General features: G+C 33.9%; 1 protein-coding gene across 1 annotated transcript in view; it reads right to left on the bottom strand.

Moving 5' to 3' along the window:
• LOC143909108 (nephrin-like) overlaps positions 1 to 23,884 on the bottom strand; it is a 48,924-nt gene extending 25,040 nt beyond the window's left edge. The window contains exons 1-2 of the mRNA XM_077427010.1: positions 23,878 to 23,884; positions 16,674 to 16,843 (exon numbers count right to left, since the gene is read on the bottom strand). Of these exons, the coding sequence (XP_077283136.1) occupies positions 16,674 to 16,843; positions 23,878 to 23,884 (177 nt within the window). The remainder of the gene's footprint in view (positions 1 to 16,673; positions 16,844 to 23,877) is intronic.
• Positions 23,885 to 25,393: the final 1,509 nt, after the last annotated feature.

The raw sequence follows: 25,393 nt of genomic DNA, 5'->3' as shown, positions 1-25,393 counted from the left end.
TAGACAATCTTTTTGAATAAAATTGAAAAATATTGTATATGTTTTTGTATAAAAATATATTATATAGAATTTTTACATTTTTTATTTGTAAAATTTTCAAAATTAATTACATATTTTATATACCATTTGGTAAACGTACATATGTACATATACATATATACTGAAAATATAATATTTTCACAATTTGAATTGGTACACATTATAAATAACTAATATTGTGCCCGTTTTGGAAAGGAATTCATAAGCAAACCACACTCCAGGCTATTGACACTTGCAGTTTTACACTACCCCTTCCCTACACCACCCGTGCTTCCCCCAGAATGCTGGCCCAGCCATAATTTTAAATATTTTTTTATATAAAAATGTACATACATATATACTAGGAAAGTCTAACAGGTTAACCCCAATGAGCCATCCTGGCCAATTGCGAACATCGATAATCAGTTTATAGAGTGATTTTACAGAGCATCATAGACACATAAATCAATGGATAAATTTGCATTTTTGCAACATTTTGTAAATCGCCGAATTTGGAATTTTTCAAGAAATAAGACAACGTTTCCAATTTGTTATAACCGTTTCAATGAAATCAGATAAATTTGCAAACTTTGTTAGGAAATGATCGAACTTAGAGTCACATATCTTTAACCAGCAGCACATTTAACTTTAACCAGCAGCATACATATATAAAATATTATCGTGTAATGCTTTCAATTGTGTGTTCACGGGTTCAATCCCTGGCTGTGCTTTTGGCTAGTCATTGGATATGACTCCAAGATCGATCTTTCCTAACAAAGTTTTACAATTTATCTGATTTCATTGAAACGGTTCCAAAAATTTGGTATATTTGGTAATATTTTTCGAAAAATTTGAGTTTTTCAACATATCTAAACTTGGCAATTTACAATATGTTGTGCTAAAATCCAAATTTATTCATAGATGTATGTATGTACATATGTATCTATGATGATATGTAAAATTACTCTATAAATTGATTATCGATGTTTGTAATTGCCCAGGTAGGCGCGCTGTGGTTAACCCTTTCTGGTATCTATGTACATATGTGCATATGTATGTAAAAAAAAAAATGTATGTGTGGACGAGCTGCTGTGCTGTGTTCTTGCCCTGCACTGCTGGATAGTATGAATAGACTTTAAGACGTGGCATACGACCTGATCTGATGAATTCTTACGAATTTCTGATAATTTTAGTATTTATTATATGTTTTATATTTATCTTAAATGTTTGGTCAAATGAACTAATGTTCTCCTACTTATCTGAAATACATACATGTATATACATATACTGTGATTTATAATTTTCCATTGAAATCAATTTGTCAATTTTATATGATAATGTAATTTTATATGAGGTAAGATTTCGCAATGTACATATATTTTTCAAATATTATACATACATATATGTAGGGGAGAGTGGTGTACCTATGGACGAATGTACCTGTGGACAATGATTTTATTTCGGTCGGGGAAAATATTTTTGCTACACAATGTTCTACGAAATTATGAACATCGAATATTGGCAACATTCAATCCACCTTTTGGTGCCGCCAGATTCGAGTTTTTTCGAGAATTTCGTTATTTGGGACCCAAAAGTAAATATTTACCAACGAACTGTTTGTTTTTTCATATTTATTAAAATAACTTTTCATACAATATATGCATTTAGTTTTGTATAGTGGTTATTTAACTATTTGGTAACGACGATATATGTGTTAAAACGTAACCACAAAGAAATGTATTTTAATATTAGTTGAATATTTCGTTTTGTTGTACCTTTGGACATTTATTTGGTTGTACCTCTGGACGCGTCCAGATGTTAAGGTTAGAGGTTCTTGTGAAATTAACAACCAAAAAGTCTTTCAAGTATTATGTTGCTGAAGTTATGAATAATCCAATCGAAAATGATATTGAAATTAAGTATTACAAGAAAATATCGACAAACATATTTCTTGTGGTCGATGACAAAATTTATAATATTTGTCAAGAGGAAATTTCTGGGAAATTGCCTCCTCCTCGAGAGGTAGGCCAGTCTGGCAGACTCAAATCACAGTTGGAATTTAATGTAGACCTTGAGAATTTCAACATTGGATGAAATAGTTTACTTTGTATAAATTATCATATCTGTCTAAAGGTACAACATACACTGTCCATAGGTTCAACATAGTGTTGAACCTTTGGACAATATTTTGTCTCTATTATTTTTGCAAAAAATAAAAAACTGTTATGCTATCATTCATTTTTCTTTTTTAATTTTAATCTTGAATATTCAACCTATCTAATGAAATTAAAAAGTTTGCATAAAACAATAAAGTTGCTGAGCTATGAGTGAAAAAGCGAAAATTGTCCACAGGTACACCATTCTCCCCTATACATATATAATATTTGATTTTTGTTTCGGTTTATTCAGCGAATTTTAAAATAGGATTACGTTCTTCTCGCAAACGAATCAAATATTTATGCGAAAAGTGTAAAATACTTTTCTAGAAGGCTAAATAATATATATTATTCGGTTTTCGTAACGGTTTAAAATAAAAACGTCTAAATACATTACAGTCAATTAGAAAGTCTAGACTAATTTATACTTTTTGCACACACAAGAAGATCACAATGGCGAAGAATTTAAGTAACACTAATGGCAAAGAACACGACAATCCAATTAGACGTATTGAGACAAAAATCACCAACAATTGGGATTATATACCTGCGTCTAGACAAAGTCGATACATGTCATTCTATACATAATAAATGTGTACATAAGTAAATACACCTTAGAAGGCACTCAAATTAAAGTTAGGAAATTTATTACACATCGAGATCGGCGAATTCGCAAGATAAACGCGCCGATTCTATGCGAGTTATTTAATCGGCATCGAGAAATTCGCGGAATTCGATCCTGTCCCGGTGCATTGTATGCGTTCGTGCATTGTGCAACGCGCGCGAGATGCTTTCGTACATACATATGTACATACATACGTATCGGTTAATTATCACACGGGATCGTGTTCCGGTCCAAAAACAAAGCGCAAACCCGCAAACTGAAACAATGGCGGATGCAGTCAAATTTTGCCGAGATGGTGTTGCTGTGATTGTATATACATATATATATATATATATATATATATATATATATATATATATATATATATATATATATATATATATATATATATATATATATATATATATATATATATATATATATATATATATATATACACATATACATACATACATATATTATGTAATGTGGATGATAATAACACGTGTGCAAGATTTTGAATCGACAAAATGGATGGTTGCGAGCTATTTATCATTTGTGCATATGCTGATATGCATCATTAATCTCTATATCATTTACATACTAGTTTAATACAATACATATATTGTATAAAGTTCATGGCCGATTTTCATGTTTTAACGGTAAGCGGGCTCGAACTTTGTATTTAAATATACAAATGTACATATGTTACAATTAAAGTACACACATTCCGTTCATTCATAAACATACTAGTTTGTTCATACACGAACCTATCTTGCCAGATATACATACATAGTGTACATAATAAATAAATTGACAAAGTAGTTTTTTCATGCCAATGAACTACATATTAGGCATTCATTTAAAGATGCAAAAAAAATAAAAATAATATCGTATTTCTAGTCTGTGCCGTCACGATTTTCTCAAAATTCACTCCCTGGATTGTTTTCGGTTATATTTTATCCTTGTAATTACATAGGTTTAACAGTGATCGTAAATGGTGATTTCCATATTTAAAGAAATGTAGGAGAAACAATAAGATCGTACGAATAAGAACGACATGAAGACACGCCCAGCACAGCTGGAAACGATGAGCACATCCATGCTGTACGATTCAGTGTGTTCTTACCATGAGTATTATCACTCACTTATTCGGTTCTCTATGTACTATGCTAAGCCTAGATTGCTTGTTTTAAATGAGCGGAAACGAGAACCCTATTTCCAATACTTGGCATTTTGATATCTTAAAGTTTCATGCGATAACAGGTAAGTCTATTTGATAATTGTATTTGACTATTAGCACTTAAATTAAAACCAATAGTTCGTGTATGAACAAACTAGTATTTTCGTGAACGAACCGGAGTTTATACTTGAACTGTAACATATACAGATGTATGTATGTACATACATATAATAGTTTTTATGAATGTTTTATTTACAAAAATTATTTATTTATGATTTTCTTTCCACAGCCATTCCCTTTAATTGAAAAAATATTACAATTATTTTCGTATAGTGCTTTTTTAATTGATTTATCAAAAGAAAACTCATTGATTTTCCTATAGTTTATTTAAAAAAAATCATTATCTGAAAGCAGTTGATCCTTTTTAATTATTTGAATTAATGTATAGATTGAAATTAATTCCAAAGGAATTATTATATTAAAATATGTATTTAAAATGAAAACTTTCACAATGTTGTAGCTCTAGTTACGTACGAAGTCTCTCGCAGTAGGGTTTATTTCATAATTATGGCCTAATTGAATTATATTCCTATTTGTCTATTCATTTACAAAACAAAGTCTACATAGTTTGCTAGAGTAAGTTTCTCAATCATTGAGAAACGCAATTATTGAAATATGGTTACATAAACTGTGCAACTTTATATATAATCTATACATCTACATAATTGAATTGAATTTAGTTCAATTGTTGTATAGCTAGAAATTCTTCCCGATAAGTATAGAAATTATGAAAAATAACATACAAATCCTAATCTTCATTTTTCAACATTCCTGTCTACATTAATCCATTATTAAACGCTTTAACAGAATTGTAAATAGGTTTTTGAGCTCGTTTTCCTATTATGCTGTACATTAACATTTGAATAATATAATACTATTATATATCTACGTATGTACATATACATATATGTATATGATGATGACTAACAAACATAAAATAAAATTGTAAAAAATAGAAAATGATCAGTAGATCAGTAGCAATTAAAATAGCTATAAGATGCTTTGTGAACATAATTAAGTAATAATAAAAATTATTTAAAAAGAATAAAAAAAATACCCTTGGATCATTATTTTAAAAACTTTCTTATCTTTCCAATTCCTGATTCTTTTTCCCATCCCTCCTCCATATTATTTATTTATTTATTTATTTAAGTTTGGACCGTTGTAGCATTACAGGAATTCCTAATGCGCCACAATGGTCAAAAATATAACAGAAAAGACAAGAAACAAAATAATAAATTAGACATAACAAAAACAAAACATATATATACACAAACAACTAAAAATAATAATAATTATTATTATATATCGTTTATCGTCTTGAATTCATCCTATGTTTACAAGGTTTTTGTATTTCGTAATATTCTTTCTCGATTATGATTTTCAAGTTATGAATTCCATAAGTCCTCACCAGATAGAGTTTCAAAATTTGTCATCCGGACTGACCGAAACCAATCACGACAAGCAAATAATACACCACCACCACGTCGATCTACTCTATCGCGACGATGCACCCTCCAGGAAGAATCAAAAAGTTCAGCATCAAAAAATGATGAAGTCAACCATGTTTCCGTTAGTGCTACCATATCATCACAAATAGTAGAAACGGCTGAATTAAACGCAGCCAGCTTTGTCCTGAGACCTCGTACATTTTGGTAATAAATTACCAATTTTCGGTCTCCCAGTTTGGCGCGTGACTTTCTTTGAGACAAGAAATGGCAGTTTTGATTGAGTCAACGGAGGTTGAGCCAATGGAGACGAAACGGAAGAGGAAGCAGAAGAAGAAGCCAACACAGTCACAACAGAATCACGACTATCAGGACCATTTGAGCAGGCAGATGTAGGAGAAGAGGCAAACATCGACGTCACTGCGACCGTTTCCATAGAAGATTCACTAATACTTGCAGACGTAGTTTTAATATCAGGCTTCAAACATCTAGCAGCTCCCGTACAAACATCAGCAAATGAAACACTTGGGCGCAGCTCTAATGATGAAACAACGTCAGTGGCAGACATAGAAGTAGTATTAGTATTAGATTTTATATTCTTAATGCTCATTCCCCAATCTTTAAATCTACCAAAATGAACACCAGCAGGCCAAGAACCAGCAGAAAATAACAGGCCATTGATTATTGATTTTTTTTATAAACCATTCATGTTTCTATCTTGCTTTTATAGTGTACTAGCTGAACCCGGCATGCGTTACAATGCCACAATAACGCATGCAATTCCCGTTCCCATTCCCATTCCCATTCCCGTTCTCGTTCCCGTTCCCGTTCCCATTCCCATTCCCGTTCTCGTTCCCGTTCCCGTTCCCGTTCTCTTTCCTGTTCCCTTTTGTCGGAAAACCGCAAACAGCGAACACATCTGAAATTATTCAATTATTTGTTTATTTTACCCTAACAACGCATGTCGCGATGCGAAAACATTTGGAATTATTGCGTTGTAATGCCACTCATTCCCGTTTTGCCGTTTCCGTTCCCGTTTTTGGCAGATTTTTTTTCACAGTAAGCTTCCCGGACATGCATACAATAAATCCTGAAAGTTCCATTGTTCCATCGTACAATTACGCATGCAATTCCCGTTCCCGTTCCCGTTTTTCGATGCGTTTCAATAAGTGAATGTTTCAGTTTCAAATTATTATTTAATAAGCAAATTAAATTATAGTAAATTATAGGAACGCATATGTGACAGACAGACAAACATTGATTTATATACATATGTAGGATTGTTATGAGTGGTACGTAATGTCAGGTTGGTATGAGTGGAACGTAATTGTACATTGGCATGCGTGCGCGCAAGTCGGTTACCAACGTAAGCATTTCTTTAACTACACACTGGCGCTTCATACTTTTTGCGTCGATAAAATCGTAATTACGAATAGTATTATCATTAAGAGGTTTTATCCCGTTTTTTTTCACAGTAATTTTCCCGGACATGCATACAACAAATCCTGAAAGTTCCATCGTAATCGGTTCAGTGGCTTAGGAGCTTATTTGAGACAGACAGACAGACAAACATTGATTTTTATATATATATAGATATAAAATGTAATTAAATAAATTGATGAATTCAATAATATGGTTCCGTTCGTATGGATTAGTTATCTACAGATGGTTTATAAAATATAAATGAAGCACAATATAATTTTGTTCGTCAAAGTTGTTTCATGGTGCATTCGGTCGTGGTTGGAACGTTCGTTAGTCTTTGAGACCGAGTTGCAGTTGCACGTAAATTCATAATATGATTATCTTGCATTGAAATAGCACAGATTCTAAATATTATATTTACTAGGCGAACGCATAAATATGTATAATAAATTTATCTTGCTTATAATAATTTTAATATCAAATTGAATTTTAGAATAGGAATGAACATTTTTCATACCAGTATATGATATAGAAAAATAAAGCCAGTATAAATACTTTTTAATATAACATACATTTTTTATATTACTGATTGCAAGGGGCGATTTTATCAGGGGAAATCTTCTTCGACATTGGAATTAGTGAAATAACGAAAGTCAAATTTGACTACTGAATTTAATCAAATATAATCTTTAATACTCAGAATGATCGCGCCTAATTAATCATACTCAAAGAACAATTACTTAAAATTTATATTTGATACAGTACTAGATTTCATAATTTTCATAGATGAGATTCACAGAAATGAATACGTAATATTTACAATAGTGATGTTTATATGTATGTATGTACATAATTTAGGTGAAATATTAGATTCTGTCGAGAAAATATTAAGAAGACGTGATACAATAAACACGGCAGGCACGCAGCCAGGATTTTTTTTAAGAGTTAATCTAAATATTTCTTATTAAAGTGATTTTGGTAGGGAAGAATATTAAGTTTAATAAAAAGGACAGTTCATATAAGTATTCTTCTTACCTAATTGCGATAATAATACACGTCAATCGACAGAGTAAATCAACAAAATTAAATACAACAAAGAAAAACATACACCAAAAAGTTCGTCAATACATAGAGAATATTTATAAATGTATATTTAAGCGAGATTTAATCAATGTTTTGTCGTCGCCGTCGAGTATCCATTTCTCATGACAGCGAATCCGTTGCCTCCGGTCCTTTTGCGCCCCTATTTATCAATGTAAATTAATTTTACTCGAAAATTATTAACAGTCTGCTAAATATTCAGTAGGGGAGAGACAGAAGAAACATCCACACTTTTCTTTTTTTCCCATTTCCTATCTTGCTCCTCCAATGCCGCTGCTCCGTCTTATTCTGCTATTTCTCGATGAAAATTTCCATTTAGATTTATGTAGAGTCTGTTGGTATATGTAGTTCGTTATCCAAATAGAAAAAAATGGCAGATAGTCAGCCAATTAGCACATTTATTGGGCATAATGGCGTGAAATTACTTAACGCAAAGGAAATGAAAGGATGGTCGATAGTATACGAGGAAATTCTTCACTGATAATTAAATTCTTCTCTTACAGTTTTCAGTCGATTCAAATGGTGCATTCAACGGTTTTTATATAAAGGATGGTGCAATGAAGACTATTCATCCGTTCTCAATCGCTTCATACGAATGAATAAAGATAAAACTGTAAATAAGCACGATATATGTACATAGTATTCTTCTTCCTGAGTTCTACAACTTTATACAGGCCTTGGTCTGGCCTATAATCATCATCCACATGTCATGATCTTGTGCTATGGTCGTTTAGTTTTTTCAGACCTTTGAGAGGTTTCCATTTTGTCAGTGTTTTAGCTTCATTTCAACATATCTTCCCCATCTGAGTCTTTTGAGTTTATAAAAGCTGGTAGTTTCCCATGATTAATCAGATCCTCCAGCTCGTGATTCTTTTTAAACCTGAAAGTTACATCCTCATAAGTTCCAACCACGATGGGAAATCCTCTAGCTGGGTATATTATTTCTGGGTCAGGCTCCAGGTCTCACTTTATATACTGGATAAGCATTTTTAAGCTCCTGTAAGTAAATGCTTAAATACATATGCCCTTTTTTCTACTGATGCGTGTCTATTAATTCCTTCTGCCATTTTATTGTGGTTGTTAGCTTTTCAACGAAATATTTCTTCTTTTGTATCAATTAGATTTCCAGAATTTAGAAACGTGACGCGAAATAATTTATCACTGCTGAAAATAAAAGTAAAAGCAAAACTGAATCTGGGGACTGAAATCGTCGATAGATTCGTTTGCTACGCCAATTAGTCAAGTTTTTCATGTGGAGGCGAACGCCAACTTTAGCAGGTGAAATAAATCTAATTTAACACGGCTTTGAAGGGGAGAAAGGTGGAGGAGAAGGAGCAGGTGGAGAGCTTTGAAGAAGGAGGTATGAAAGCTCTTTAGGGTGGTTTTCGGGGTGGACAAGCTCCTCAAGGGGGTGGTGAAGCTGAAGTCTTAAGAGCGACCAACTGGGTACTGAAACGGATAGGGGACTCCAGGAGATACGTTCGATTGCTTGATTGAGCAAATCTCCAAATGGAGGATATCCTCCGTAAATTGTGTCTGTTACTGTTGGAAACATACCGAATTAAAATAACAATACGACGCCATATTAAAGCTTATATAACAACGTAACCGACGGGTGCTCATAATAAAAGCGATGATTTTGTTTCCGTCGCTTTTTCACCACCTCTGATTTATGTTTAAGGATCCCCTTAACAAGAGATAAGCCCCGAGGCGAAAAAATTAATGCGTCCTGAAAAAACGAGGAGGTGGAGTGGAGGCTGCGTTCCCGTTCAGGGATCCCGTTTGAAGGGAGTGGGGTTGAACCAACCTCGTTCTTGATGATAATAATTCTTCGAAGGGAGAGTCTTCGGTAGCGTTGGACCAAGTTGGCAGCGGCGGGGGGTATCAGAGGACCCCCTTGACACCCCAGCCTCCCGGTGCATCCAAAATGGCAATTTGAATATTTAAAAACACTTTCGTGGGGTGAAAAATATCCCTTTTTAATTTTACGCCCGTTGGAAAAATTAATCTACCATTATGTTAATCAAGGAAGAAGGGAGGCGTTTCGAACACTCTTTTTTTTATTATTATTCCTTGTTAGTAGGGCTTTTTTCGCATTAAATTTTTTTTTGTCCCACGAAAAAATGGCACTGTAAATTTGTCAGTATTCATTACACAATATTTATAATTCAAACGACGCCATAAATTCAAGTCTTCAGGGAAATTCAGTCTGGAATTCTCCAAGCTATCTAACTACAAATGGATTCGTATGACAAAAAAAATAAAATCAATTTAATTTTAAAAAGATAAAATCAATTTAATTTTAAAAAGATAAAATCAATTTAATTTAATTTATCTTAGCTATTAAAATACAGGTATATTTATTATATCATATTTTATACTCATTCACTAAATTTGTATTCAATGAAAAACGATAAAAATAATACCAACGAGATATGTACAGCGAAAGTGCATACATAGATATATAAAAGTATAAGTAATATTATATTTCTATTGTTGATAAAAATTTGGTTGATGACTTTACAAAAAGATATGTACATATATGTACAAGATTTGTTTAAGAACTAGTGGTGCTACCCGGCTTCGCTCGGTAAATAGAAATGCAGTCTAGTATTAAGAATAGTTTCGAACCATGAAAATAATCTTTATTTGTTTTTTTATTAAATTTATTAGAATTGAAAAAAAAAAATATTATTTAACGACCGAAAAATCACAAACGTCTTTGACCTATGCAGCCAATCAGAAACGACTTTGACGACAGCCAATCAGAAACGAATTACAGACGCCGTTTTGGTTTTATATATAAGATTTTATTTATCTACATATGTACTTTAAATACCAAGCTAAATTCGAAGAAATTGGTTTATTTTCCTATCGCATAGCTTTACTTATGTGTGCGCAAACTGGATGTAGTCATGCAATTACTTTACGAAGAATATTTTTGATAAAAAGTGGTTTTTTTTCAAAAAAAAATTAAATTTGGTGTGAATCTTTTCACATATATTTTTAAGGAATGTTTCTCTTTTAATTTAAGATGAAAATGAATGTTGATCATAACCTTTCCACCATATTAAATTAGCCCGGAGCCTGCACCAACTGAGTCGTATAAAGAATATTAAAATCTCAAATCTACTAACACTTGAAACCCTTGCATATCACAAAATTCAACCCTCACCTGACCTTTTTTTCACTTTTTACCATTTGCTTTTATCTCTCATTAAAAATCCCTTCATATACATTTTCCTCCCGCCCGAGTAGAAATTTATTATTTCGCTGGCGGAAAGACTATCTCGTGTTTAAAGAAATGCTTAAGGGTTTTTACCCAACTGTGAGGGACGGGGGGGGGAATGGGGGGTTGGAAGGACCCCCGGCGTTAACATTGAGCTGACACTGATCAAGATAACTTTGAATTACATGAAAACCGCGTGAACTTTGGTCCGAGGAAAATCCTAACCGTATCTTTCGCGGTAGGGTAAAAACACGGTGAAATTTCAGGATTGTTTCAGTTTCCCAACCGAATGAAACTCTCACTCTTCCCCCTCCCCCCCCAAATGGTTCGCTTACAATACAAAAGCAATTTTGAGTCGCCATTGCCTAACACTCTCCCGCTTTTTTCCCCGTGTCCGTGAAATATGATAGAAAATAAATATGAGAGAGTGAAAAAAAAGCCATTCTCACTTAACGCACCGTGAAAATGTTTCGAAAACAATGGGCTTTATTAAGTTTTAAAATTGTATTTTTGACGTTTTTTTTTAATATGAAACGCTGAAAATGCCAACTCGTCTGTGCAGACTGAACGACGCTTTACAATTTTTTTATATTAATTTTATACAAAAGGAAAAGGTCATTGTTTGTGCTTGAGAACAAAACCCTTTAAAATCTAATCTTAATAGCAAATACAAAGTATCGAATTATACATCGCGTCTCAAACATAAAAGGTCAATCTACACTATCCTATTTATTATTTCCGCGTATATATACATGTGTATATATATATATATATATATATATATATATATATATATATATATATATATATATATATATATATATATATATATATATATATATATATAATGCCACAATAACGCCTCCTTAAATTATATATACATATGTAGGATTGTTATGAGTGGTACGTAATGTAAGGGTTGGCATGCGTGTGCGCAAGTTTGATACCAACATACACATTCCCTTAACTACACACTGGCGGTTCATACGTTTGCTTCGATAAAATCGTAATTACGAATATTATCTACCGTTAGTAAAATTTTATTTAGTCTTGTCAAAAGTCCATCACACTTAATTAAAATTGTGGCTTGTGATATGCAACGGAATATGTAGATTTGTACTGGGTGCGTTTATACTTCCAGATATGAGATCAATTGTGGTCTAATCGGAAGATTTATTGATAAATTTTTTGTTAAATATTATTTAAAAAGGTAAACTATATATATATATATATATATATATATATATATATATATATATATATATATATATATATATATATATATATATATATATATATATATATATATATATATATATATATATATATGTAAATGATGATGATGATGTTATATATATATATATATATATATATATATATATATATATATATATATATATATATATATATATATATATCGATATATATATATATATATATATATATATATATATATATATATATATATATATATATATATATATATATATATATATATATATATATATATATATATATATATATATAACATCATCATCATCATTTACAGCCATTCGCCATCCACTGCTGGATGAAGGCCTCTCCAACACGCTTCCACTCGTCTCTGTTTTGCGCAACACTCATCCATCTCATTCCGCACATTTTCCTAATTTCGTTCACCCATCTTCCTTGCGGTCTTCCTTTTACTCTTTTGCCTTCTCTCGGGTACCATTCAAGCACTTCTTTTGTCCACCTTTCGTCCATCCTCCTAGCTACGTGACCCGCCCATTGCCATTTCAATCTCTTCACTCTATCCACTATGTCCACTACCCTTGTCATATTTCTCACCCACGTGTTCCGCTTCCTGTCTTTCCTCGTTATGCCAAGCATACAGCGTTCCATACTTCTTTGAGTGCATTGGATTTTATTTTGCATCTTGGCGTTCAGTGTCCAAGTTTCACATCCATACGTCATCACTGGCAAAACGCATTGATCAAAGATCCTTTTCTTCAGGCAGAGTGGCATTTTTGATTTAAAAACAGCATTCATCCGTCCAAATGCACTCCACCCTAATTTCATACGTCTCTTTATCTCTTCATTTTTACTACCAGACATGTCAATTATTTGACCTAAATATAAATAATTATTTACTACTTCTACTGGTTTATCATCTAAGGGGATGCTATCAGGCATGCAATAACTATTGAAAATTAGTTTAGTCTTATCTACGTTAATTTTTAATCCTACTTTTCTACTTTCCCTGTCCAGCTGTGTTAGTCTGATAAGTAGGTCAGCTGAATCACGAGCTACTAAAACTATATCGTCTGCGAACCGAAGGTGACTCAAAAAGCGACCATTGATGCTTACTCCGGCTGTATCCCAATCCAAGTTCCTGAAAACTCCCTCAAGCACCGCATTGAATAACTTGAGCGAGATTGTATCTCCTTGTCTTACTCCTTTTCCTATGCTAAATCTATCTGTACCTGAAAAAATTTTAACCGAAGCTGTGGCATTCTTATATATTGCAGCTAACAGTCCCACATAGGGTTCCGGCACTCCCTGTGTTTTTAGAGCGTTAAGTACTGCATTATAACTAACTGTATCGAAGGCTTTCTCATAATCGACGAAACCTAGGCACAATGGCCGTTGATATTCGTTGGCGCGCTCGATTAGTTCGCCAACTACTTGGAGGTGGTCCATTGTGCTGAAATTTGCCCTAAACCCTGCCTGCTCTATAGGTTGGTTCTCGTCGAGGATATTCTTCAGCCTTTCTGTAATAACCTTCGTGAAGAGCTTGTAGACCGCTGAAAGTAGAATAATGGGTCGGTAGTTCTTGATATCGCTTTTGTCGCCTTTTTTGTGTATTAAAATGATAGTTGCGTTATTCCATCCTTCTGGTATAGCTTGGTTCTGTATGCATTTGCTGAAAAGCCTAGCTAAGATATTAATTAGGGGGGGGGCCGCCACATTTTAGTAAGTCAATGGGAATATTATCTTCCCCTGGGGTTTTACCGTTCTTTGCAGTTTTTAGCGCGGCCTCTACTTCGCTAGGCAATACTGCAGGAACCCTTTGGCCGTGTGTCGATTCCGGAGCGGGAAATTGACCGTTGTTGTTCTCGTAAAGTTTTGCATAGAACGTATAAACTCTGTCTATGATCTCTTCTCTATTCCTAATTATTACTCCGCTCTCTGATCTGATTGCGATCATTTGGCTTTTGCCTAAGAAAAGATCTTGTTTGCACTTTTTCAGGCTACGGTTATTCTTAATGGTATTTTCTATTAGCATATATGTATATATATATATATATATATATATATATATATATATATATATATATATATATATATATATATATATATATATATATATATATATATATATATATATATATATACGAGACCGTTGTTGTTCTCGTAAAGTTTTGCATAGAACGTATAAACTCTGTCTATGATCTCTTCTCTATTCCTAATTATTACTCCGCTCTCTGATCTGATTGCGATCATTTGGCTTTTGCCTAAGAAAAGATCTTGTTTGCACTTTTTCAGGCTACGGTTATTCTTAATGGTATTTTCTATTAGCATATATGTATATATATATATATATATATATATATATATATATATATATATATATATATATGTATGAATGAGACCTTATATTAATGCACCCAAATAAATTTCTGGCTTATTATTTTCTACAGTTTTTAAGATATAGCGTTTTTAAAACAAAGTGTGCACATGTCTAGCCAGATCTGCAAACAGCCACACTGTGCGGCCTAATGTACATATGTATGTATGTATGTACATATATGAGCATGAAATATATCATTAACTTATTCATAAAACCATAAATTTGAAATTAATATGAAAGACGGTCTTATTATCAACATGTATTAAAAAACATCCTTCATTATATGTATGTATTTTGTTACACACATAAAATCATCTCTGTGATTATAGACTATATAATAGAGCGAAATTATTACCAGCACCTTATTTTATTCATAAGAAAAATAAATGAGTTCACATCAAATTTCCATTATATTATATTAAAAGTACGAACATAGGAATAAACGCCTAAAAATAGGCATCTTTTCGTGTTGTTGTAATTTATTTATTAACGGCAACTGTTTCATTTATAAACTGTAAATTTATATAAATGTACATATATATATATGTATAAAGTCTTCAATTAGATTCTCAAAATTTAGCAAAATATCTTTAAGTGTTCTTGCTCGAATGAATTTTACTTTCATACATTCTTATAAATAAATGTAATCATTTTTACAAAAAAATATTTAAAAAATAAATGTAATGTTTGTACAACTGGATATTATTTTTAATTATTTTCGTGGTCATCTCGAATTACACAAGTAATGATTTAAACGCAATATATCCGTTTGTTTTGAAGGAAGGGTGATGAAAGTATAAGGCTGGGAGGATGGTAAAGGTAAAAAAAAAGAGAGAGAGGACACCGAAAACGGATTATTCCGGGAGCGTTCTCTGCCGTTCGTCGCGGTTTATTCAAACCGGAACGTGATTTATTGAATAAATTTTTGTATATCTGAAACGTTTCCATTTTGAATATTCGCCGACCCTCTCCCGACGAACCCCCTCACCTCCCCCCCAACATTCGGATGCATCCCCAAAAACCCGCGCGAGATAAATGGCGTGAGGATATCGCCGGAGAGTGAGCTGAATATATGCGACCGAATATACAATCCAATAAATAAAAACGAAAAATACAAAGCAAATGTCATACGTTTATCCGCGCGGGTGTTTGCGAGACTCGAAAGGATGGGAGAGGGGCCAGAAGATCTTGGTTTTTCTTTTTTTTTTTTCAAAATATATATAAGAGCCGATCCTCCGCCACTTTCCCATTCAGCTCAGGGATTTCCGGAATTTCCGTCTTTTCCTACGACACCTCCCCTCCACTTCTCCTCTTTCGTTCCTCTGGTCCCCGTTCCCCCGAATGGAGCGGTAACGTGATCGCATAATCCGAATGGGTCTAAATCGGTTCCCATCTTTCGTCGAGATTACTATTTTTAAACAAGCCCGCGGATAAGAAAGAAATATCCGGTATGTGCGATTTTCGCGCTTTCCCCGATTTCCTCGCGGAATACGTGCCGATAATTTTTGTCATCGGAAAACGCTTCGATTGCGAAATGCCTATCATTCACAATTTCCTCTTTCTATACAGAGAAAAGTACTTATGCGAGGTGATTCCAATGAAAACAGCAAAACGTCATACATATAAAAAATATATATAAATAAGATTTTACATATCCTATATTAATAATAAACGAGTCAATCTTGTCAATCGAATTTTTCAATTGTATCTTGATTAAGATTAAACTAGATGAAACCAGATCTGTGGGTTCCAAAAGGCTATTTAGTAAATCTCATTTACAAAGTTTTATTACTAGATCTATCTAATACATATGTTATCATTGACATAATGTTATATAAATACCTGAACGTTTGCTATTTCAGTCACAAATTGTGGATCGATAGTTGTTGATCCGTTGTACCAAGTCAAATTTGCAGCTGGTCTCGCACCTTGCACCAAGCACTCCAAGGACACTTTGCTTCCTTGAACAGCATGCCTTTCCACCCCAGACAAGGATATCTTCGTCGGTCGAACTGCAACAAGGAGAAAACATGTAGTAGAGAACTCCAAGATAGGTATCTATCGAACGTAATATATGTGGCGAGGACGAATTATGTTCGATCGTGCGATAAGCAAAGACTGCGCTTAAAGGACGAATCCCGAAACCGACTTAACTATAAATCAGGGACCCTAATTGGGATCAGTGTTTAGGACACTAAGAGCTCTCGATCGTATCCCGATAAATAATTTGCTCGAGCGATGGGCGAGAGCTCGTTTCGCACATGCAAAAATTTATTGAATTGAATTCAGAGCTATTTAAACCATTAACTGGCCAAAGATAGATCTCGGTTAAGACTTTTAAGTCTTCGCTAAGCTATTGAGTCAAATAATTTATTCAAAGAGTATTCTAATACTCATCAATAGTATATTTTGTAAAAATTGTCGTATAAAATCTTGCCACTAGCCTGTAGCCTTTTATGTTTGACTTTCCGCCCCTCTCTCGTTTTGTCAGATTTTAATTGTTTAAACGCTTATAATTATAACTTTTTCACATTATATCTTATAAAATTTGCATTATAGGCTCTCATTATCTCTCATTTATATTTTTACTTCACTAAAAGGTTATATTATGAATGATAAAAATATGTCTTTATAAAATTGATATGGCTGATGTGGTGTTTGTACGATTATAGTTTGACGTTTTGTGACCTATCTGTGTTTTGGACTTTGCATATGGGTCGCCTTTATATAATATCATATCCTCAAAAATCATCACAAAATTATTTCCGTAGATTCATCTATATCACCAAAGGGACGTAAGGCAATTTTGGGCAAAGCAACATGCCGTATGCCGTTTCGATTTCATTTGACAGTCATCGGCGAACATAACCTAAAATTTGTAAATCGACCTAATTTTACAGTTTCAATTTTCTCCTGCATATTTATGTACATGCTTGCGTTGGACCAGAAATTACTTTTAGTGTTAAAGTATTTCTAGTATTAAGTATTTTAGTATTAAAACTAGTAAAAAAGAGTTGTTTAAAAACTGGGATTATATTACTTTTGTATAAAAAATATTAAAACAATATATAAAAAAAATATTAAAATTAAATTATAAAATTACAGTCCGGCTTAAATGATAATCTTAGAATTTTTTTTTCATGTGATTCCAAAGTATTATAATATGTATACTAGATGATTAACGTATAGGATTAATGTAATTATATATATTCCTTAATACCTTCGGTCGCTTTTATATCATATCTTCCTTCGCGAAATGAAATAAAAAAAATATTATCAGAAAAAACGTGTATAAGCATTATGAATTCCTAAAATTGCCCACAGTTTGTGAGGTGAATCGTTGTTGGAGTTTTTAATTATTCTGCGAGCACGAAACCGCAAAGCCTACGTGACAGAGGATCGTAATTAACTTGACCAATATCCTCGATATTCAGGCTGCAAAACGACCGGACGACAACGCGCCAAATTTCGAAACACACTATTGCCATTTATCATCATAATATTCGCAAAAGGTTAGCCGCATTTTGAACGGGAACGACCCGAAAACAACAAATCGTACAAACGAGCCGAGAATTAAACGGACGCGAGTTAAGTAGTAAACAGAAGAAGAACGAGTACCCTCGATTCATATACATATGTATAATATATAGAATGTACCTCGTATAACATGAGCACAATGTTATTGCTTCCGAAGGTAATTTTATTCATGTATTCCCGGACAGTTGTCGAAGGTCGACACGAAGATGAGAAACCGGTGAGGTCAAACAGGAGCTGACAACTGGAGAAGTTGTGACTGGATCTGTATACCTACGATATATTTAGATGACGTTGCACGTACATTTGGAATGTGTTCCATATATAAAATAACATGGCGACATAATAAAGATTCATGCAAAAATCGCAATATCTTATATATCATCATCATCATCATCATTTACAGCCATTCGCCATCCACTGCTGGATGAAGGCCTCTCCAACACGCTTCCACTCGTCTCTGTTTTGCGCAACACTCATCCATCTCATTCCGCACATTTTCCTAATTTCGTTCACCCATCTTCCTTGCGGTCTTCCTTTTACTCTTTTGCCTTCTCTCGGGTACCATTCAAGCACTTCTTTTGTCCACCTTTCGTCCATCCTCCTAGCTACGTGACCCGCCCATTGCCATTTCAATCTCTTCACTCTATCCACTATGTCCACTACCCTTGTCATATTTCTCACCCACGTGTTCCGCTTCCTGTCTTTCCTCGTTATGCCAAGCATACAGCGTTCCATACTTCTTTGAGTGCATTGGATTTTATTTTGCATCTTGGCGTTCAGTGTCCAAGTTTCACATCCATACGTCATCACTGGCAAAACGCATTGATCAAAGATCCTTTTCTTCAGGCAGAGTGGCATTTTTGATTTGAAAACAGCATTCATCCGTCCAAATGCACTCCACCCTAATTTCATACGTCTCTTTATCTCTTCATTTTTACTACCAGACATGTCAATTATTTGACCTAAATATAAATAATTATTTACTACTTCTACTGGTTTATCATCTAAGGGGATGCTATCAGGCATGCAATAACTATTGAACATTAGTTTAGTCTTATCTACGTTAATTTTTAATCCTACTTTTCTACTTTCCCTGTCCAGCTGTGTTAGTCTGATAAGTAGGTCAGCTGAATCACGAGCTACTAAAACTATATCGTCTGCGAACCGAAGGTGACTCAAAAAGCGACCATTGATGCTTACTCCGGCTGTATCCCAATCCAATTTCCTGAAAACTCCCTCAAGCACCGCATTGAATAACTTGGGCGAGATTGTATCTCCTTGTCTTACTCCTTTTCCTATGCTTAATCTATCTGTACCTGAAAAAATTTTAACCGAAGCTGTGGCATTCTTATATATTGCAGCTAACAGTCCCACATAGGGTTCCGGCACTCCCTGTGTTTTTAGAGCGTTAAGTACTGCATTATGACTAACTGTATCGAAGGCTTTCTCATAATCGACGAAACCTAGGCACAATGGCCGTTGATATTCGTTGGCGCGCTCGATTAGTTCGCCAACTACTTGGAGGTGGTCCATTGTGCTGAAATTTGCCCTAAACCCTGCCTGCTCTATAGGTTGGTTCTCGTCGAGGATATTCTTCAGCCTTTCTGTAATAACCTTCGTGAAGAGCTTGTAGACCGCTGAAAGTAGACTAATGGGTCGGTAGTTCTTGATATCGCTTTTGTCGCCTTTTTTGTGTATTAAAATGATAGTTGCGTTATTCCATCCTTCTGGTATAACTTGGTTCTGGATGCATTTGCTGAAAAGCCTAGCTAAGATATTAATTAGGGGGGGGCCGCCACATTTTAGTAAGTCAATGGGAATATTATCTTCCCCTGGGGTTTTACCGTTCTTTGCAGTTTTTAGCGCGGCCTCTACTTCGCTAGGCAATACTGCAGGAACCCTTTGGCCGTGTGTCGATTCCAGAGCGGGGAATTGGCCGTTGTCGTTCTCGTATAGTTTTGCATAGAACGTGTAAACTCTGTCTATGATTTCTTCTCTATTCCTAATTATTACTCCGCTCTCTGATCTGATTGCGATCATTTGGTTTTTGCCTAAGAAAAGATCCTGTTTGCACTTTTTCAGGCTACGGTTATTCTTAATGGTATTTTCTATTAGCTTGCTGTTAAAATCCCTGACATCCCTGACTATTCTCTTTTTAATTTCCTTATTTACTAGATTGTATTCTTGCTTATTATTATCCCTATCTAAATTCCTTTTATGCTTAATTAGGTTTTTTGTTTCCGCTGAAATTTTGCTTAATTTAATCTGTTTCCTGAATCCACCTAATTTCTTACCTGTTGAGGTTAGAACCGAACTAATTACAGTGTTCAATTCCTCGATGTCTGCTTCTGGGTTTAATTTCCCGTATCGATTTCCAAGTTCGAGTTCGAATTCCTTTTTCCTAGACCTTAGTTGAGCGAAATCTGGAGAGTTACTGCATCCTTTTATTAATTTCCTACGTTCGCAATTTATATTAATGGCCATCTTGGCACGGACTAATCTGTGATCGCTACCTACATATATCTACTTTACTTAAAACACTAACGTCTTTAACGGAGTGCAGGGCATTTGTTAGGATGAAATCGATCTCGTTTCTGTCTCCTTTAGGACTCTCCCAAGTCCACTTATTGTTGGTGTTTTTCCTGAAAAATGAATTAGTGATAAAGAGCCTGTTGTGTTCTGCGAATTCTATGAGGCGATCGCCTCTGTCGTTTCTTTGGCCGGTACCAAAATTGCCTACTGCTCTTTCAGTATTTGCCTTTTGTCCTATTTTTGCGTTAAAGTCGCCCATGATTATTTTAAAGTGGTGACGGCTATTATCGTATGCGTCCTGTATTTTTTCGTAGAAGTCTTCTATTTCCTCGTCTGGGTGGCTAGATGTGGGGGCGTACACTTGGAAGATTTGACAAGTGTACCTGCTCGAGATTCTTAATACTATATAGCATATACGTTCCGATATGTCGCTTATTTCTATAATATTTCTTTCTATTCTCTTATTGATAAGAAACCCTACTCCTCCTATTCTACCATTTGGTAGCCCTCTCCAGTAGAGACAGTTACCACTTTTTAGGATTATTTGGTTTTGCTGTTTTCGTCTTACTTCACTAAGTCCTATTATATCCCATTTGATATTTTCTAATTCATTCTCTAATGCAAGCACACTTCCTTCACTCGATAACGTTCTTACATTGTACGTGGCTAAATACAGGTTTCTATTAGCTAAGCTATCATCCATCGTCACTCTTACCTTGTTGGAGGTTTGGATATTATTTTTCTCGCATTTATCCAAGATGTGTTGAGAAAAAGGCGGTACTTGAGAGAGATTTCCATTCAAGGAGTGAGTTCTTACCGCCATAGACTCTTCTCTGTGGTCAGCTTTGACAGATAGTCATCCTAGGTATCACTTGGATCACTTATGAGTTATTACATGCCATTTAACAGGGTTACTTTGTAAGTGAAAGTAGTTAGTTATGATAATAATAGATTAGCAATTGTTATACTACTTTTTTACAGATCTTTATCGTGAGACGCCTCTTTGGAGACAACGGATTTATATATGTGAGTGCGGTTTGCAATTTAATATTTTAATAATAAATTTAGTAAAGAATATAAAATTACACGAATTACTTTAATATAAATTAAATATGAAAAAGAACTATTAGACAGTTGGGAAACACCGTTTCTGTTTGCTATTATTCTATTAAGTAAAGTTCGTTAAAAATTTTTGTCTGAAAGCAATTATGTGGAAGATTTATTGCTTCTGTGGGACCGAATTTTGACTGGCGAGCAGGGACCCTTATTTTTTTTGTATTCAGGTAGGGAGATGTATCTCGTTCGTATACGCTTTTGTAACTGACACAAAATTAACACAAAATTTTTCGCAATCACTGATATTAAAAACGCTGTTAACGGCCGATCGTCTGTTTATTTTTACACTTAAATTATACTAGGATGCAATTAGTAAAATAAGTGATTAGATGGTTAAATTTTTAGATTAAATTTCGTGCAATAGCCGGGTTTAAGCGAGTAATAGCGGGAAGAACGCAGAAGCACGTCTTCCCCGCATGACACGAAAGACCGAACTCCATCTTATATATATACATACGTAATTCAAATATGAAAATATTTCAAAACCATAAAAATATTCATATGATTTGCGTTCATGTTGAAAATACTATATCAATATAATACGAACAATCTCGTTTCGCTTTGGTTTAAATCCGTACATGACTTGAATTTTAAATAAATTGGAATTATAGTGAAATTTGAAATTCGTATTATTGACATTCATACTGTCAGTGATTCGTCGAAATTTGAAATTTATGTAATAAAAGATTATATCTTTGCATGTACATTTGTATATTTTATAGACACGTCAATTTTGTTACGTAGCTACGTAACAAAAATTGACGTGTAATTAATTTCTACCTACGCGTAGGTACAAATTAATTAAGCCAAAAGCTTTGAAATGTCAAAACGTAAAGTATTGAAAAGGGAACTCATATGAAAATTACATTACAATGTTGCTATAATTCTCGTTTCCGCTAATTTTTAAAATATTGCAACCTATGGTAAGCATACATATGTATGTACACAGAGGATGGGGCAGACGATTGAGAATACTTACGCATGCCTAAAACTGGCCAGATTGGTTCGTGTATGAACAAATTAGTATGTTCATGAACGAATGAAATGTACATTTGCATTGTAACATATATATATATATATATATATATATATATATATATATATATATATATATATATATATATATATATATATATATACATATATTTTTAAAATAAAATATAGCTTAAGTGTGTGTCAAATGAATTATCCAACCAATTTCACGGCGTAATCTCATTACGATACATACATATTTGTCAGTAAATATTGATACTGCTTCGAAAACAAGCACAAAAGTCGGTCAAAGGCTGTAGAACATCTCCAGTGAAGATTTCTCAACGGGGCCGAGCGTTCCAAAGTTTCAACCCAGTTTGCGAACTAGCGCCAATATATCACGCGACGATAACGCCAACGCGAAAAAATACGCTAATGCAAATTTTGTTTAGACGTTTCACCCTTTAGTTTTTCCACACCCCTCCTCGTGGCCTCTTTTTTTCTCCCTCCGCAAGAAAAGGAGCTTCAACAGAATACTAATGTAAATATGACCGCAAAAGCGGTGGAGGCTTTTTGCGAGCTTTCGCGCAAAAGAGTGAGGCATTACGGCTCGTCGTCGTCAATGGTTTTGTCGAATTGAAATCGGTTCTTAGGAACCGAGTGAGGGGAGGAGGGGGGAAGAGTTGGTCTTTTGTATACGCCTTAATATATATTTATATATACGTTTTGCTGGCTTTTCAGTGTTGCCATTTTTGATAGGCACCGTTCGCTCAATGGCCGCATTATTAACATTCAAAAGTTCTCTCTCAGGTTCGGTTTCAAAACACTTTTGATACAGGCGGATGTCGTTCTCCCGACCACCCCAAACCTCCTACCTGCTTCGACTTACCTCGCATTTATTGGGAGATTCTGTGTGGGGGATTTCTCGAAGAGGCTAAAGCGGAATGGTAGAGAAGGGGTTGATTTAAGAGGCCTGTCGCAGAATTTACAGATTAAAACCAGATATGGGACATCCCAGTGTAGCAACGAAAGTGCGACACATTCACTCTGGCTATCCTTTTTATTATTTTGAGTGCTTATACATATGTATGTACATACATACATACATCGATATACTGGTACGATGTATCAGATTGAGAGCAGAAAGAGAAGAGATTCAAATAATTAAATTAAATTATTCCAAATCAAATAGTCTCATTTTGCTACTTTGACTAATGGATTCTTTAAGTTCTTCATCATTATTGCATAGCAATTGTACATATAGGTACATATGTACATATGTATATTAAAATTGGAATAAAAATTTTTAACTTTCAAATAAAATTGTTAAGAGCTTCTTTTATTTTTTTTTCTATTTAAGAGATTCCATGTAATAAATAGATATATTTAAAAAAAATCCCTGCTGGTTCACTTTAGGTACCAGTGCTCAAAAGCATAAATAAATACACTATACTAAAATTCCTTACGCAAAATCAGCATAAAGATAAGAAATTTAATTTCATGTGATGATTACATAAGTTGAAAATTTTCGTGAGGCGTTCAAAGCAATTTACTATACATTTAACCAAGTTTTGTTTCAAAAACATTTAATTTACATATCTATGTACATTAATATATACACAGCAACAGTGTAATGCACTGGTAGAGCTATTTCATACCAGTAGAGAGGTTCTGGGTTCAAATCCCGTCCAAATGTAAAATAAAACACAGATTGACGGTCTCCTGCGTTATAATTTTCCAATTTTTCTAGCTTAATTGTTGTGACGGATTCAATAAATCGGTATTTTCCCCGGTCATCGTGCGTACAACGCACACAACACAAAACCGTGCTCCACTAGTACGAGTTTTTAACTTACAATTTTACCGATTTAAAATTCAGCACACTTCCAATTAACCCCTTTATGTATTAAAATAAATGTATTAAAATAAATGTTGACTGTCCATAGATATCTCCAATATATTCTGTTTTAAAAATTGTTGGTACTTGTACAAAAATAATAAGTGACAATAGATGTCGTGTTGGGTTGATTCCTGTCATAGCACATGTGATGTATGTATTAAACATATGTAATAAAATAAATATATTAACCATATCCAAACCTCAAACAGTTAATTTTCATCTGTTGAAAGCCCGCTGGATACAAAATCACGAACCGCATAAAAAAGTAAAAGCATCATGAATAACAGAAAATGTCAAAATTTCACATAGGCGCATCAAATGATTCTGCGGTCCGTTTGATGCTACGCAACGTCTGAGTTCCCACATACACACCATCGTATACCATTCACGGTGAGTGCACTTAATGGGAATTTAAGTTTTGACGCTTTAATGCGATTTCGCAATAGGGTATTCCCGCAGCGACGCTTCGTCAAATCATACTAGATTTGCGTTGTTAACTAAATTC

The sequence above is a fragment of the Arctopsyche grandis genome, chromosome 3, assembly GCF_051622035.1.
Source record: "Arctopsyche grandis isolate Sample6627 chromosome 3, ASM5162203v2, whole genome shotgun sequence".
In the NCBI taxonomy this organism is placed as follows: domain Eukaryota; kingdom Metazoa; phylum Arthropoda; class Insecta; order Trichoptera; family Hydropsychidae; genus Arctopsyche; species Arctopsyche grandis.
The sequence above is the reverse complement of the archived record's forward strand: the minus strand, read 5'-3'. Positions and strand labels throughout refer to the sequence as shown.